The sequence below is a fragment of the Amphibalanus amphitrite genome, unplaced genomic scaffold (genome assembly GCF_019059575.1).
Source record: "Amphibalanus amphitrite isolate SeventyFive unplaced genomic scaffold, NRLGWU_Aamphi_draft 000262F_arrow, whole genome shotgun sequence".
NCBI classification, from domain to species: domain Eukaryota; kingdom Metazoa; phylum Arthropoda; class Thecostraca; order Balanomorpha; family Balanidae; genus Amphibalanus; species Amphibalanus amphitrite.
The window spans coordinates 395,668-411,741 of NW_024881757.1; the positions used below are offsets into that span (position 1 = coordinate 395,668).

Below are 16,074 nucleotides of genomic sequence, written 5' to 3' on the forward strand. Positions count from 1 at the left end.
CGACGAGTCAGCGGCAGTGCGGCCGGCGGCGGAACCGATCGGCAGAACCGTGACATGACCGGCATGCAGACGCCTGACTTGAGCTAATGGCATGCGGGGCTTAAAATAACGCCACGTGAAGCTTATGACTTGCACCGGGAGGTAAAAATAGCCCTCAGTCTACCAATAGAGAATAAGTCACAGCTTCTCTAAAACCTGTGGCTTCACGTGAAATGCCATTATGCCTGCACGGTGACAAGGTTTTCCTCAATAAATCAAAATAGGTCGATACAGCTCTCTGTGTCATATTTACGTCTCCGGTGCCTCGTAATCCGATGTTCATGGCGCGTAGTCGGATGATGCAACGTGATGCAATGTGTTTGCAGTAAAAATGCCCATAATTACCACACTTTGTCGCCGTCGTTCGATTTGCAGCTCACGATATGTCACTCAAGTGCGTGATTTGGGTCATTTGCCACCCGTGAACTGGGAAACCCGCGGCGGAGACGGGTCTGGGCGCTGTGCGGTCACGTCGCGGCGCCGCGCTCCTCGGAGCGGCACCGAATGTTTTCGTCGTTGCTCACTGTCCGACCAGGCTCAGTCTCCTAACCGGTTCTAGCTGAGGTCCCAGCTAAAATTACCAATGAAGTTTGAACTTCGACCTCCGGCGTGGGGTAAAAATAACAAACCAATAAAATTAAAGCCAACCAAGAACACGCGATGAAAAATTTCTGCCAATCATGGTTGGTGTGTTCACCCACAGGCAGCAATTTGCTGACAACGATTTCAAAGTTCAATTTATTATTTCATAACTCAATTATCGATCTCGTTTCGATTTATTCTCTTCGTGCTCCTTTTTTAAATTAAGGTATGCTGCTAGGCTATTGCATCGCTAATTCAAAGCCAAATGCGGCCGATGATTTTGTTTGCCGTTGACTTTGTAAAATCATCGCGCGGGAGGGCGGCGCGCGGTCGGCCCGACCTCGGTACAGATCCTGTTAGGGAGCTGCGGATCGGAACTACCAGCTCGGCATCCGGCCCGGGAAAGCGCGGCCGTGGAGGGTCGCGATCGTGCACTGCTGTCGCCGCCCGCGGCACTCTCAAATCCGGGTCCGTATGGAAACGGCTGCTAACCACCGATGCACGGTGGCTCGCCGGCGCGGGCCACGAGCGAGCAGAGACCGGCGCTCCGCGCCGCGGAGAGGGCCCGGACGGACGCCGTGTTCTGCTGAACTAACGGACTGGCTGATGAGTACCGATTTATGCGGCCATAATGCAGTCAGAGAGATGACGTAAGAGAGACATCATCACGAAACGGTCATGAAAACGAAGAGAGTGCCAGAAGGAATCACAAGAATGAGAGAAGAGGGGGAAATGGACAGAACTCAGGCAAGGTGACACTTATGCGTATAATATAATCAGATCAAGTCTAACTAGGAAGACCCAAAATAGCACGATTTTTGTCAATTTATATCTAGCTAGACATTTGATCTCCTGTAGGTAAGTAACTAGTAGGCACGAATGATAGCCTGCAATATGCTATTTAATGTCCCTGGATCGTAAATGGGCAATAGCTTCACAATGCTTCTGATGGCTTACAAGTTGCGGAGTGAAACTAAAAGTCGACGGGTTATTTACAGCACCCATCTATTTCAAGGTCCAAAACAGGCTATGCCTCGATTTATTTCCATATTTCTTTTTTACTCGCGATATAATTTTCAAAATAAATCTTATCTTACCTGGTAACCACTTGTTCTATCGTGCACTGAATAGCATTTTCAGAACATTGCATGGATTGCTGATAAATATAGGCTAGGTTATAAGCGTGAACATAGACATAAGGCTCGACTGATTGCACGAGGCCACTAAAAGAAGTTCCGGTCCTCAACAGCTCACTCCTACAGTTGCTGTGGGATCAGCGCAGTTCGACCAGGGAGTTAAGGCATGTCGCCAGCTCAGTAGATCACATGAAGCAGATTTATACCCAGAACAGTCACCGGAACCCTGGTTAGTCGCAGTGACCTGATAAAAATCCGACAATACGAGATTTGCACGTAGCGGAAAGATCATAACGATACGCGAAGACCGCAACCACTTATGAAAATATTTTATTTGGAATTATATCATCAGACAGGCATCAACCTTCGGCAAAGCATTTGGCAAATATCGACAAAGAACTCTCATCCCAACGTAACTGGGTAATGAGTCTCGTGGGGGTTGATAATGGAACTGGATGTCATAAGATACCCGGTATTCTCGGTTGACCTCTGGTGGCCGACCGCATGTCGGCGAGGGTCACAGCGCGTTGGTGGCTGTCTGCGGCGGCGAATATTTGCACGCGGCGCGATGGCGACTTTTGCGGCGCGTTTGCCGCCGCCAGCTCGGTTTCCGCCCGGTCGTGTGAGCCGCCGGGGCCGCGGGCGGGCGACTGTCTGCACTGAGCCCTGGCGGCGGCTCCAAGACTGCGTGCGGCTTGTGCCTCGGTGGCGCTGATGGCTGGCCGTCGCCGACCCGCACTCCGGAGCGCCCTAATGGCCAGGTAGGCACGTAAATGGCCACCATTATATGCTGATTCCACACAAACAGCAGTTAAGTGTAATGCCTCATTCAAAAACCGGGAAGAAAAAGCGAGGATTGCGGCTGTCCCAGCGGCGAAATGGGCCATAATCGGGCGTAAAAAAGCGGCTAACGCACTGTCGGTACATGAAATAAACATGCACTCGAGGTAATATGGCCATTATAATTATGCCAAATAAATCACTTGCGCTAGAATCGGGTAACTTGCTTTGACGCACGAAAGGTGCTGCCCACTTCGGAATTGGAAAAGACTAGATTATTCATTGGTTCTCTTGTGGCATTGTCAACGTATCTAAATTCCGACTTGTCAAGTGCAGCTATTTTTAAATGGACAACCAGAGCCTATTTTAAGGGAATTTGACTGGGGGGGCAACCTGGAAAATTGTCTTTAATAATCCATTAACCCTCGCCCGTATTGGTGTTTCCAGTAGCGAGCGTATAGGGGGGGGGGGGGTCCGTTGGACCCTCCCCCTTGCCGTTTCGCCCCTGATCGAGCTAGAGCTTCGCGGAAAAAACGACCATGTTGCCCGTGATGAAAGGAAGCCGATTATACCCAATTTTAAGGTCCTAGGTCATCGGTTGACCTTCCAGGTCAGGTCATTGACCCAAAAGTCGGGAAAATCGGGACCTGTTAGAGCGTCGTAAAGAGTGGCTGCTATGGTTTTCGGGGTGCTGATCACGAATATCATGTTAGTTATGATCATAGATGATGTCTTCATGCATTTAGGCCAGGTCAGGTCAGGTCAGGTCAACCAGTAAGGGTTTTGCCGGGTATTCGTAGTAGGTGGCAACCGCCTCTGACAGCTTCGTAAAATGTTACGAAGGCACCAAAACTACTTCGTAAATGGTCAAATGGTTGCTTAATTCGAATTCAGCTCCAAAAACTAGCCTAGAAACATATAAAACTCGAAAATGTGAACCGGGGTCATCAAAGGTAAATGATCTGACCTGACCTTCCGGTGATCTTGACACCCACCCTAATGCATGGGAGCAACATCATATCCCATGTTTGAACGTTTGAAACCACGAAAAGACTGCAAACGCGCGGCTAATGCGAGGCGACATACGCCGAATCGCGACCTCGGCCAAACATGGTGCCATGGTGCTAGGCCGCCGGTGCATCTGAAAGAACTGTGGTGCCCCTGACAAGCCTGAAGTTCCAACGACAGGCCCGTGGTGCCCCTGACAGGCCCATGATGCCTTTGCGAGGCCGGTGGTGTCCACGTGAGGCCGGTGGTGCCCCTGGGTCCTGACAGGACTGTGGTGCTCCTGACAAGCCTGGAGTGTCCCCGACAGGCACGTGGTGCCACTAACAGGCCCAAGTTGTCCCAGTCCCTGCGAGGCCGGTGGTGTCCCTGCCAGGCATGTGGTGTCCATACTAGGCCTCTGGTGCCCCTGACAGGTCCGTGGCGCCCTTGCTAGGCCTATGGTGCCTCTGGCAGGCCTATGGTGCCCCTGGCGGGCCTGTGGTGGTACCCCTGACAGGCCCAAGGTGGTGCCCCTGCGAGGCCGGTGGGGCCCCTGGCAGGTCTGTGGTGCCCCTGGCAGACCTATGGTGCTCTTGCTAGGTTGATGGTGCTCCCAACAGGCCTGTGGTGCCCCTGACAGGCCGGTGGTGCCCCTGGCAGGCCTGTGGTGTCCCCGGGCCCCAAGAGGGTGGGGGGTCATGACCCATATGACCCACCCTTAGATACACCACTGGTCATTACTTACAGACTGACTCATTCGACATCCATTGCAAAACAAGTCACAGTAGTTACGTAGTATGTTTGTCACCCTGTTCCTTTATGCCCATTTTTATAGTGGGCAAATCTCGACGACTAGGGGGGCAATTCTGTTGAGTGCGGGGGCATTTGCCCCCCCCCCCCAGTTAACATGTTAAAATAGGCCCTGTGGACAACACATAGAAACAGTAGCCACTTTGGTTTTTGCAACACATTCTGATGAACACACGACCTATTGTTTTTATCTACTGACCATTGTGATAATTTTGATATTGCATTGCTTCTGCTCGCCTGAACTCCATAGAATGGCCCTGTCGTACTGCTCCATTACCTATTTGCTTTCGCACAGCACCCAACACAAGAAACATCGCGGTTCGCGGTTTCAACCCGAGAGTGATGCATTTTAAAATGTGGAATCATTAAACCAATGCACATATAACGCTTAAAATAACTTTATATTGCAAACAAGGCAGCAAATTTAGGCAGTTAACACGATAATCACTACAAGCTCCTGAAAATATCCCACCGACGGCAACGAGTCAGTTGGCGCCGATACATCAACGGCCGTCTCTCCTTATGATGTCAACAGACACCTGATCCGGCCGTGCTCAGGCCGAGCTCGGGCATGCCCGGAACGTCTGGTATGCACGTACGGCAGGCCGTGGCCTTCACCCACCGACCGCCAACTTCCGGTGACGACGTAGCACCGGAAACGATCGCTTCCGGTCGGCGGCGCTAGAAGCTGACACGAGGCGAGCCGATACCTTTCGGTCTCTTACGAGGTCATTTAAACGATGTTTCTTACTCTGCAATTATTTCCAGTGCATAATAGCCGTTTTCACGACGGGCTATCCGGCAAATGCACCTGATTTGACCAAATCAGCACCTAATTTCTTTTACAGCAAATATCTTCATTTTATGAATTTATTTCAGTGCTTTAATCGATGATGCTCTCAAGCATACGACAAAGCAGGCATATAAGCAATTAGTGCAACCCTAGCTGATAGCTGCTAAGAGACACACTGAACCTTATTTGACCAAATCTGCACCTAATCTGTACCAGATGTGCACCAAATGTGTACCAGATGGCCGTCGTGAAAACGGCTAATGTCTAAGTTGGTGTCTTATTCCTTTCGCGATGTGCCATTCCTGGTTCCTGTTTTTACATGCATTTAGTATAAAGTCCATCCGAAAATTCATCGTAAGGTTTGCGACGTCTCGTAAGCCGGATGCCACGAGTGAGCATCGACTCGCGCTGAAGCTAGACGGTAAGTCGATGAGCGATCACACCAAGAACTGGGATACATAACGGCGACATGGATCAGAGAGGCGCATTGTGGGTTGTAAAGCAACATGGCTTGCTTTTTTCTATGAACCAGACCCATCACGAGTGCCAAAATCGTCAGGAAGAACGAGTACTTGTCTGAAGGTAGCACGTCTAAAAAGCTTTCCGGTTTTGGCTCACCGAATTCCACGATAGCCCTCCCTAGGCCGTGTTTTCCGATGCCTAGCGAAGATCCACTGATCCCAGTACCAGCTCCAAATTTTGCTGACATGGCTGTACCTCAGGTCAGGCAGTGACCTCAGGTCATTTGATGATCTAACTATAATAACAAAGATGATAAAAAGATGAATAAGTTATTGCGCACTATCCGAGCATTTCTACCCCTGAACGCCGTGACTCGCTCTCGGAGCCTCTGTCCCCTGTGACCCCTGTGACCCCAGTGACCCCAATAACCCCACTGACCTTTGCACGGACTGCAGGGAACACCGCCGTTCAGTGTGCGTTGGAAGAAGAGCCGGCCGTCGTTATCGTACTCATCGTCGGACCATGCGGTGTTCTGAGGCCCCTTGGCGCAGCACGCCTCGCGGCTGATGCCCATCTCCAGGAGGCTAGTGCAGCGGCCGACCCGTTTGTCCGCCTGCCAGCAGGTCCCCGCTGCGGGAGGAGGAAAAATGACGTCAGGGAAGGGCCTCAACTACCTCTGAAATCCTCTATAGGCGTCTCCAGCCTGTAAACACACCGATGGGCGAGCTCTATCGGAACATCCCCGGCGCGGTGTCTCATATGTGGGATGTAGTTTGTCATATCTATGTTTGGGCTGCAATGCACGAAATATAAACATTGCATTTGCACCAGGAGCTTCCGTGTTGAACGTTTCCAGTTCTAACCATGAAATCACGGCTACATTTAATTCAGCGGAAATCGTCACGGAAGCCCATGTCTGTTAATCGCCGTCCATGTTCGTTTATGGTACATTTACTTGAATTAATCGGCAGTCATTAAAATGTTAATGCTTTCTCTGATCTATCTGTGCTGCTATAAACATACACACAAACATGACTATAAACACACACATGTCCCATAAGTCATCGCGTAATTAGCTGTACAGGGTGTCCCAGAATTACCCGGACATTTATTTTCTGGCTAAAAGTACGATTGCGCTCGATTCTAATGATATACAAGCAGTATACTTTTATAAGATATCCCTTAGCTATCGAGCTTGGGGACTGTGTGCTTTTGGTGACCGGTAACGTCTCAAGTCAAGTATTATCCAGAGTCAAGTAAGAGTAGTCCTTTTCCGTTTTCAGCTTAAGCCACTAATAGGCAACCATGGTGAATCAACTCCCGTTTTCAACTTTGTAAACGGACTTTCGGCATGGTTTTTGCTGGAGAGCTTCAGCAGCTCATCTGCAAGCAGTTAGGATTGAGCAAAGCGCAATTATATCAGCTAACGAAGCCAGAGAGAGCAAGAGATAAGCCTGATTGACAAGCTTGGGCTCGGCCAAAAAGGGCCATGCACCAGTCGTCAAACGGGTGGTTGCTTGTCATAGACAGCAAACGTCACTGATCTAGCTAAAAACTAGGTAAACGATAGATCAGGATTATCTAAAGAACATCAGTCTACTTTCCACCACTATCTTCGCAAAATTTTGGAATTTGGGGTCCCTCGCCTGAAAAATATGCGAAAACTACGGGAAAAGCAGCGAAAATCACTACAATTCATCCCAAAAATATAATATATACAACAAAAAATTAAATTGAAGCACATTTTGTGGTCTAACGAAGGTATTCTGTCATTTGAACCGCCCGAAAAAGGCGTGTGTGAACGTCAGATGGCTACAACGCCCCAACAGCAGAGACGGCCAGGCACCCGTCGAAAATCAAATTGTGAGACATTTTGAGCCACCGTGCACTCATTCGGCTTGATATGATGGCCCAACGACAGCCGTTAGCACAGAGTACTACTGCGGTAATATTCTACCAGTAAAAAAACTGAATGCCGTAAGCCAAATGGCCATGAACGGGTTTGTTTTGGAAACCAAACCTGTTGGAAGCCAAAGGTCCCGCCATGTTCAGACATGGAGCTTCTCCACTTCAGATGTAAAAAACGCGGCAAAAGTGGTGTAGGCAGCAATTTTTGTTTTGGGGGATAATGCCTTATGACCTGGGAACACTTTGATATTAACTTTATCTTATATGATCGTATTATCCTCCGGCAACAGGTCAAAGAAAACAGGCCTTCACCCAGTTTCGGGAGAGCCGTAAAACAACTGAGACCAGCAATGGCTGGCATTTTCCATCATTGTCGGCTGATCTTGTAACAAGCGTATCTATTGCATGTGCTATTTCACAGCCACCCTAGTTGACTATATAGGACAATAAAAAGAAAAAAAGCGCAATCATGTTTGCCTTATTTTATACGCTAACTAACAATGTCCGGGTAATTCTGGGACACCCTGTAGGTATACACTATTTTATTACTTGTCGGCACCAGAAAGGACCCGGTGAAGCTGAGCCTCCTCTGCTCTCACATGTAACTGCACCGAGCAAAGGCATATGCGCCCGGACACCTGACACGTCCCATTCAGTAGCCCTCGCTGGCTGGCGCGCATCTGTAGGGACTGAGCGCGACTGGCACGGCCACCGACTTATCGCAGTCAGACTGATTTGGGTTGATTAATGATTAGCGCAGGCTGGAGCGAAATTTACAGGGACAGGGGAGGATTCTCAGGGATTAGGTCCACTAATGCGTCCAGGCTGGGAGCTAGTAGGATTTGTGCCAAGCTTCCAGGTAAAGTCATCCTTGTGAGAAAGTCGCCCTGAGCGGCTGCTAGTGCTGAGCCTTCACAATGGGATAAAGCAAGATCACACGTAATTTACGCATTCAATCTAGAGCCAGCCCTGCTAGCGAGAGCATCAACCAAACCAGATCTACAGACCACACACATCATAACTGCAAGCAAATGAACACAAATATCTATCGCCTTATAAGATGTGTCCTTAATTCCTATAATGTTAATCATCTGAATTCTGACCCTTACCTATCTCAGTAATACACCATTCGCCAACTAATAACAATTTCGCTACGCATCGTCCCGTACTCCCCGGCTATACCGCACATTGTCGAGTTGTCTACTCGAGAATCGAGATACCGAGACACCCAGTGTGCCAGGGACTTTGGGGCTGTACTGGCCGTGTGTGTAACGCTGGGTGTACCCATCGACCTGCAGGACCTGTCAGTGAGTCTCAACGGACGATTATTGGTTCCAGCAGGCAGCAGACAAGCTGATTAACCTAACGAGCTAACAGGTGGGATTTGTAATGAAAATAGGTTGAGTTAACGAGAACGCAGAAAAGTGAATCAAGTATTGGGCATTCAGCTGCTGTGGCAATCGTCAGCACGCAAAACAACTTTAGACTTTGATCAGCTAAACGATCAGTTTTGATGTGTCTGCTTTTGTTAAAAAATACAATAGCAGTATGTGAGCCATGTGTATTGAGACGAATTCACTTGTTCCGAGACTAAGCGGGCAGGTGAAGTAAAGGTGATGCTAGTGCTAATGCGTCGCACAGAACCGGAACTCGTGCGACTTCTGTGGCGCTGATACGGAGCCAAACACACCGAATGACACCGTAAGCGGTTTACAGTAGCGGCCGCCTTTTAACGGAAGGCGCTACACAGCACGTAGTACGAGGCTGAAGTCATCGTTCTTAAAAGAAATGCACCGAATCTGAACCGGCTGAGCCTATCCCTAGGTTTGCATCATCAGATAAACTCGTTGATGGCGTGCAGGCATCGGCTAATGTGCTTACATAAACAGTGATACCGGTGCACAGGATGGGACACCACCAACTAGCCATTCCACAGGGTCATAGAAGGGGCACATAATGGCTGATCTTTTATGAGTAGCTCTTAAACATAAGCTGCTATTTGTTTTGAAAATAGTCCAAAAGGCGCTTTAAAAAACACGTAAATGTAAGAAAGGTGAAAAAGTTATGCACAAACTCTATCAGAAATTGAGCTCCAAAGTCACACTGGCTGATAAGAGGTAGTTTCTATTCTTATTTATGATTGCTATAAAGATCCATGGAGGCACATGCACATTGCACAAATATGCTAAGGTGCTAATTAGCAGCTATTTTTATTCTTGCTATTGCTTATGCTATTTTTATTCTTAAAATGCCAACTTCTTGCCTCATATGGCTGTAAAAAGTGTTTTAACCCATTCCGCTAAAAGCGATTTAACCCGCGCCCCACTGGGGGGGGGGCTATTTATAGCCCCCCCTCCCGTTTTTCTGCAATAACTTCCAAACCGCTTGACGTATCGATGCCAAACTTTCAGAACCTTCGGCTGCATCAATTTGACACCTTGTGTCAAAATTTGAACTTCGTACCTACCATAGGTCGGCCGGAAATGACGTCAGAGTGACGTCATGTTTGACCGATTTCGACGCAAAACATTGAACCACGGCAATCACTCCCAAGAGCTCAGTTTTTAAGCTAGATCCAATTTCTTTGCATGACAGGACTCCGAATTGACTGCGCTATCAAACTGCTATCTCGGATTTTCGAAATTTTGAAAATTTCGAAACTTTTATATAATAAAATTCAAAATTTATATTTTTACATTTTTTTTCAAAACATTTTTGACTTTTCGAAAAAACCGTAATATATGTGATAGCACGCATTATTATGACTAACTCTAGCAAGTTTTAGCTAAATATCTTCAAAAAATGGCCAAGTTATACGCATTATTGCAAAAAATTAACAATTATTAATTTTTCAAATCAATTTTTCAGCACGAATTTGACATCGTACGCCAATATAAATAGCACCATCGTGTTCCTGAGCTCAAACTGCATCCAATAGACACCTTTTTTGTTGAAAAATTTTAACTTCAAAATTTGACCTTTTTTGACCTGAAAGTGACCTGACCTAAGCTAAATTTGACTCAAAATGACCTCGAATGACACAGACGACATCAAATTCGAAAGTTTTGGCCTAAATGGACCATAAAACATGTGTCACGTGACCGACGGATAATATAATATTTTCGTGACCTGTGATGACCTGACCTTGACCTGAAAATCAAAGTACAAGTTTGGCACCCTCAGAGTATCTAGAGCATCTGTTCACGAGTGTGTGAACCAAAAATGAGCCTGATCTGACTTGTAAGACGGCGGCCAGAGCCCAAAACGTGAAGAAGCCAAAATGCTAATAATTTTTACTTTGACCTGACCTGTGACGTCATCGGTGACCTCGAGGTCAATGAAATTAGGTTTCACTCGACAGTTTTTCCGGGGTTTGAATTTTGACGATCGACCCAGTAGTTTCGGAGTTAGGAGGGGGGGGCTATGAATAGCCCCCCCCCCAGTAGGGCGTGTTATACGCAGACCCCAGTGGGGCGCGGGTTAAGCATTGGTATATAATGCATTCAAAATCATGTAATGCTTTGCAGCTACTGCGAGTGCTGTCTATGGCTACCTATAAGCTTCATTAGCCCGCAAAGAGCGAGCAGCACCTGTTTGAATAAAAGTGCGCCATGCATAACTATACCTTATCTCATCTCCTCTTTCTACACTTTATCATCTTGTCTAGCATTTCACTATTTCTCATTTAATTCGAATGATCTTTTGCATTATACCAGCTGTCGACACATCCTACCTATACGTAAAATGTCTTGTGTATGGTCAGGAGCGATAGGAAGCCTGGTCACCTGACATCCCGCGTGTGCCGTTTCGGCAGACGCCACTCCCGCGCCGGCCGGGGGATGGAATGAAAACAGTCGCACGGCGTCGCCCGAAATAAAACGGCAGGTCCCGTCGGAGCTCGCAGCGCGACCCGCAGTGTCATCCGTTACTGACGGGGCGACCGAGCGCACTGCACCGCACAGCAGGACAGTGATGGACCGGAGGGCCGGTGTGAATGAGGAGCGAATGAATCTGGTAGACGAGTGTGTGGGAGACCCGAGCACTGTAATTTATAAAGGAGCGGCTACAATGGGCAAGTGTTATACAACGGAGACAAAATCGATTTTGTGCCTGAGGGGTTCGTGAGCGAATTCAAGCATCGTTTGACATTTAGGTGACCGACAGCAAAGCGAAGACGTGCGTCATTCTGAAAGGCAGGTTTGCAAAATTAGCCGTCTTTTCCAATATGAGTGCCTGCTATACCCACATCCAAGTTCCCACGATACAGTTACCCGTTGCATGTGAGAAGGTGTTCACATGGTTTTTCATTGCACTTGACCGAGAATTGCCAGTGTAAAGTACAAAAATAGACCCAGCCAAGGAGCGTTCTCCTTAACGACTTGACTCATGACCTAATCGGCATAGGTGTGGCCGCTGAGCTCATGAATGGGTCAACGCTTCACTTAGCGCGAAACAATAGAGAACGAGTGTAAAACTAACATAAAACGGCCAACGCTGTCTGGCGCGTCACACGGAACCGCCCCATGCTAAAGCGGTGCAGACAGGTCAGCGTTCCAATGAGTCACATCATTTATCGATTTTCAGTGACCAATGAATGCATGACATTTTGATCACGATGAATGACGTTACTGTCACGGATTGTGACCTCGTGGAAATGGCAACCCATTCGTGGCGGTAAAGGGTTATGGTACTGATTTTAAAATATTTGCATCTGGTATGTAAAATAAATATGTAGTTCAAAAAGGATTATTTAAAAATCACAAACATTTCCGTAACATTTATCTACTTTGAAGTTTGATCATTGTGACAACGTAACGTGAAGGGAGCAAACAAGGGGGTAAAAATTCAGCACAGCTAAGGCTGCACGCAAAGTACCTCTAAGCGGAGGAAATGACAACAAATATTTTCTAGCCAGTTTGTGCAAACAAATCACGTCCATTTAGTAACATCAACTAGCTTAAAAAAACATCTTAAAGAAACTATATTAGCTAGCAGCTGCGTGCTACAAGGACGCATCTGCATACACAACCCGCTCCTGAAATGATGCTTGCCTGTCTGCCATAGATTAGAGATCGATCGGTAACGCTATACGGCAGCATTCAAAACCAAAATAGCTCGCCGGTTTAGTAGGGCATGCTGAGGCACGAGTTATCTGACCCAAAACACCTTAATTGCCTCTTTTGTTACTCGCAGCAAATGAGCTGTACATTTTTAGCACGAAGCTCAGCAATGGGCGGCGTGGGCGGTGGCGTTTAGGACGTGTAAGGTCTGAGCTCTTTCAACAGGTTCTGCAAGTGGAATTAACCACCGGAGTGACAAGTATGGGAAGGGGGCGGATCTTTTGAGCTGTACAGGTCTGAGCGGAAGGGCAATATCCACGGAACTGTGTCAGGCTATTTTAAGAGCCAGCAGCAAAGTGAAGCTAAATGAAGTCGAATTATTACGCCGCTGTGACGGAGCCACAGAATCTTTGAAACGGCAAAAAAGTCTGATTTTTCGGGCTGTAAAGCCTCGCTATGTGAGGCACGAAGATTCTTGAGTAATATAGCTGTAAGGAACTCAATGCAGAAGATGCCTTTTTAACCCTCGCATGTGTGCGGCGTTTGCCAGCTTCTAATGTGTAGGGGGGGGGGGGGGGGGGGTCGGTTGGACCCCCCTTGCCGTTTGGCCCCTGATCGAGCTAGAGCTTCGCGGAAAAAACGAGCGTGTTGCCCGTGACGAGAGGAAGCCGATGATACCCAATTTTAGGGTCCTAGGTCATTGGTTGACCTTCCAGGTCAGGTCAATGACCCAAAGTCGGGAAAATCGGGACCTATTAGAAAGTGGTAAAGTGTGGCTGCTAAGGGTTTTTTTGGGGTGCTGATCACGAATATCGTGTTAGTTTTGATCACAGATGATGTCTTGAAGCATTTTGACCAGGTCGGGTCAGGTCAGGTCAGGTCAACCAGTAGGGGTTGTGACGGGTATTCGTAGTACGTGTCAACCGCCTCTGACAGCTTCGTAACATGTTACGAAGGCACCAAAACTACTGCGTAAATGTTCAAATGGTTGCTAAATTCGAATTCAGCTCCAAAAATTAGCCTAGAAACATGTAAAACTCGAAAAAGTGAGCCGAGGTCACCCGAGGTCACCAAAGGTCATTGACCTGACCTGACCTTCAGGTGACCTTGACACCCATTCTAATGCATGGGAGCAACATCAAATCACATGTTTGAACGTTTGAAACCACGAAAAGCTTGCAAACGCGCGGCTAATGCGAGCCGACATACGCGGAATCGCGATTCCGGCCAAACATGGTCTCGGAAAAGAGGTCACAGGTCAAAGGTCATTTGGGTCAGGGTCATGAAATTTTCAGGGTAGGTGTAAAATTGATCAATGAGAGGGTACTGAAAGGTTCGTCGCGATCGGCCGCTTTTTACGCGAGTTATTCGCGAAAAACCATGGGGGGATCCATCCGACCCCCCCCCCCTACACATGCGAGGGTTAAGATTTCATCTTGAACTCGAGATAACAGTTGCAATCACCGGCAGCAGATAAGTTATTAGGTAATGGGAATGAGCATTCACCAGTAAAGAAGACTTGTTACATTATACCTGTTAAAATGTATTTGAAAATCGATTTAAAAATTGAGCTCATGCCTAATTCATTCGCAGGAGGATTGGGAAAAAGCAGGGATCTATAGTGTGTAGATGTCTGGTCGATTACACAGTTACAAACACAGTGAAAAATTAGCCGTTTTCACGACGACTATCTCAGGCAGCTTTTGCCAAATTGTCAGGGAACTCAGATTTCTTTTTCAATAGAAAAACGCAATTCTAAAGAATAGTGATTTTACTATTGACAGCAAACCTTCGGTTATTTGGAACACAATTGGTGCAGTTTTGGTGCAGATTTGGTCAAATAAGTTTCGCTGTGTCTCTTAGTAGTTATCAGCCGCGGCTGCACAGTTGCTTATGCAAATGATTTTTTTTTCAAATTATCAGACATTATCTTGGATTAAAACACTGAAATGAATTCATATGAAGATATTACAAATTTGTTGTAAAAGAGATTTGGTACATATTTGGTCAAGTTTGGTTACCTTCGCCAGATAGTCATGACAACGGCTATTATCGAGCATAGTGCCTAATGAGCCATCTAATTTTGAATTCCATTTAACTACTTAGGTTGTTATAAAGGGACAGGGAACGCCTACCATGCAAATAAATTACCTGTCACCAAATAACTGCGCTTACTTAAAAAACGATTTCCTGATTTGAATGAAAAATTGCATTAGACGGCCCTTTGCGTTTCAGATCCATATCTATGCGGCTTGCATTAATCTAACAGTGGGCTGATCGCACAGGGTAGATAATAAGCGAAGAAGCTATTGACACAAAATGCGACTACGATTTATATGCAAGGCTCAAATGACCACAAGTGAGCTATCAACGGATAGTAATAATGCCACAATTAATAATACCTCTCGTAAGAGGCACTTTAGTTTTCGTGTGAAACGTAATTTACACCTGTCATGTTAAAAATTTGCGTTGGTGAAGATGTTATGCCGAAAAAAATGGTAGATTTTACGGACTTCAAAAACGAATGACAGATCTAAAAAAAAACACGGCCTTCGGTACCAGATACCTTTGTAATCATCTATACAAATGATTGCCGACAAAATAGAATACGAATGCTGATAAGGAATTAAATGCCGCATGAATCGGAAAAAACTTACTTAAACATAAAAGGATTCCGGTGCGGTCGCCGCCGGCCTCGGCCCGGCCGCGCTCCGACTACATCGGCTCCGAATCCCAAATGCGGACTAAACGCTCTGAGATAAAAAAAACTTACGGAAAATAGGTTAATTATCAATTAAGTCAGGGTCTAAAATACCTAATCACTGAGATAAACAGCAATTGGCGTTTAGGCTGGTAGATTTTTAACGCCAGTGCCACCCAGCTGTGGCCTAGCACCACGTGCCGGTCGCTCACCTTGCACTCCTGTCATGAGTCCACACCAGAGCGGCGGCAGCAGCAGCAGCGAGAGCCGGCACGGCCGACGACAGCGCTCCATCGCTCTCCTTTCGACGGCACCGGGATAGGCGGCTCTACAGCACGCCGGTCAGCGTCGCTCCTCTGGCTGCCGCCGCCGGAGCCACGCTTTTAATCGCGCCGGCCCACCACGTGACTTCATTCAGCGGCGCCGACCAATGGCAGCCGTCCGTCGGCCCCCAATGGTAGTAGCGCCGCGTGGGCGGCCGCCGTCCGTCCGTCAGGGTCGCCGCCGGCACGGCAGACCGACGAGCGTCGGGATCGACAGCGGACCGACGAGCGTCGGGACCGACAGCGGACGGCCGACGCCGGAGTCGGTGGCCGATCGGAGGGAACGACGCGGCCGCCCTCGTCACAGCATTACTTGTTGGAATTTGTGAATGAACGTTCAAAGCGGATCTAGTCAATATTAGTTTTACTCTTAATGCTCATTGGAACACATTGGATCTGTTCATCTTGCAACCATACTGCTCAGTGCTCACCTGTTATGCAGAATGGCTTCCATCAGGCCGCGACATTTATCTTAAGCCAAGATAATAAGTTG

At 47.5% G+C, this 16,074-nt stretch overlaps 1 protein-coding gene across 2 annotated transcripts in view; it reads right to left on the reverse strand.

Annotated features, from left to right (window-relative positions):
- The window catches only part of LOC122386778 (follistatin-A-like), a 46,054-nt gene extending 30,431 nt beyond the window's left edge, over positions 1 to 15,623 (reverse strand). Inside the window, exons 1-2 of one of the 2 annotated variants that reach the window (XM_043376345.1) lie at positions 15,471 to 15,623; positions 6,028 to 6,219 (exon numbers count right to left, since the gene is read on the reverse strand). In XM_043376345.1, the coding sequence (XP_043232280.1) occupies positions 6,028 to 6,219; positions 15,471 to 15,552 (274 nt within the window). In that variant the 5' untranslated portion in view covers positions 15,553 to 15,623. The remainder of the gene's footprint in view (positions 1 to 6,027; positions 6,220 to 15,470) is intronic. The other variant, XM_043376344.1, reaches the window with a different exon arrangement.
- Between the last annotated feature and the right edge of the window lie 451 nt (positions 15,624 to 16,074).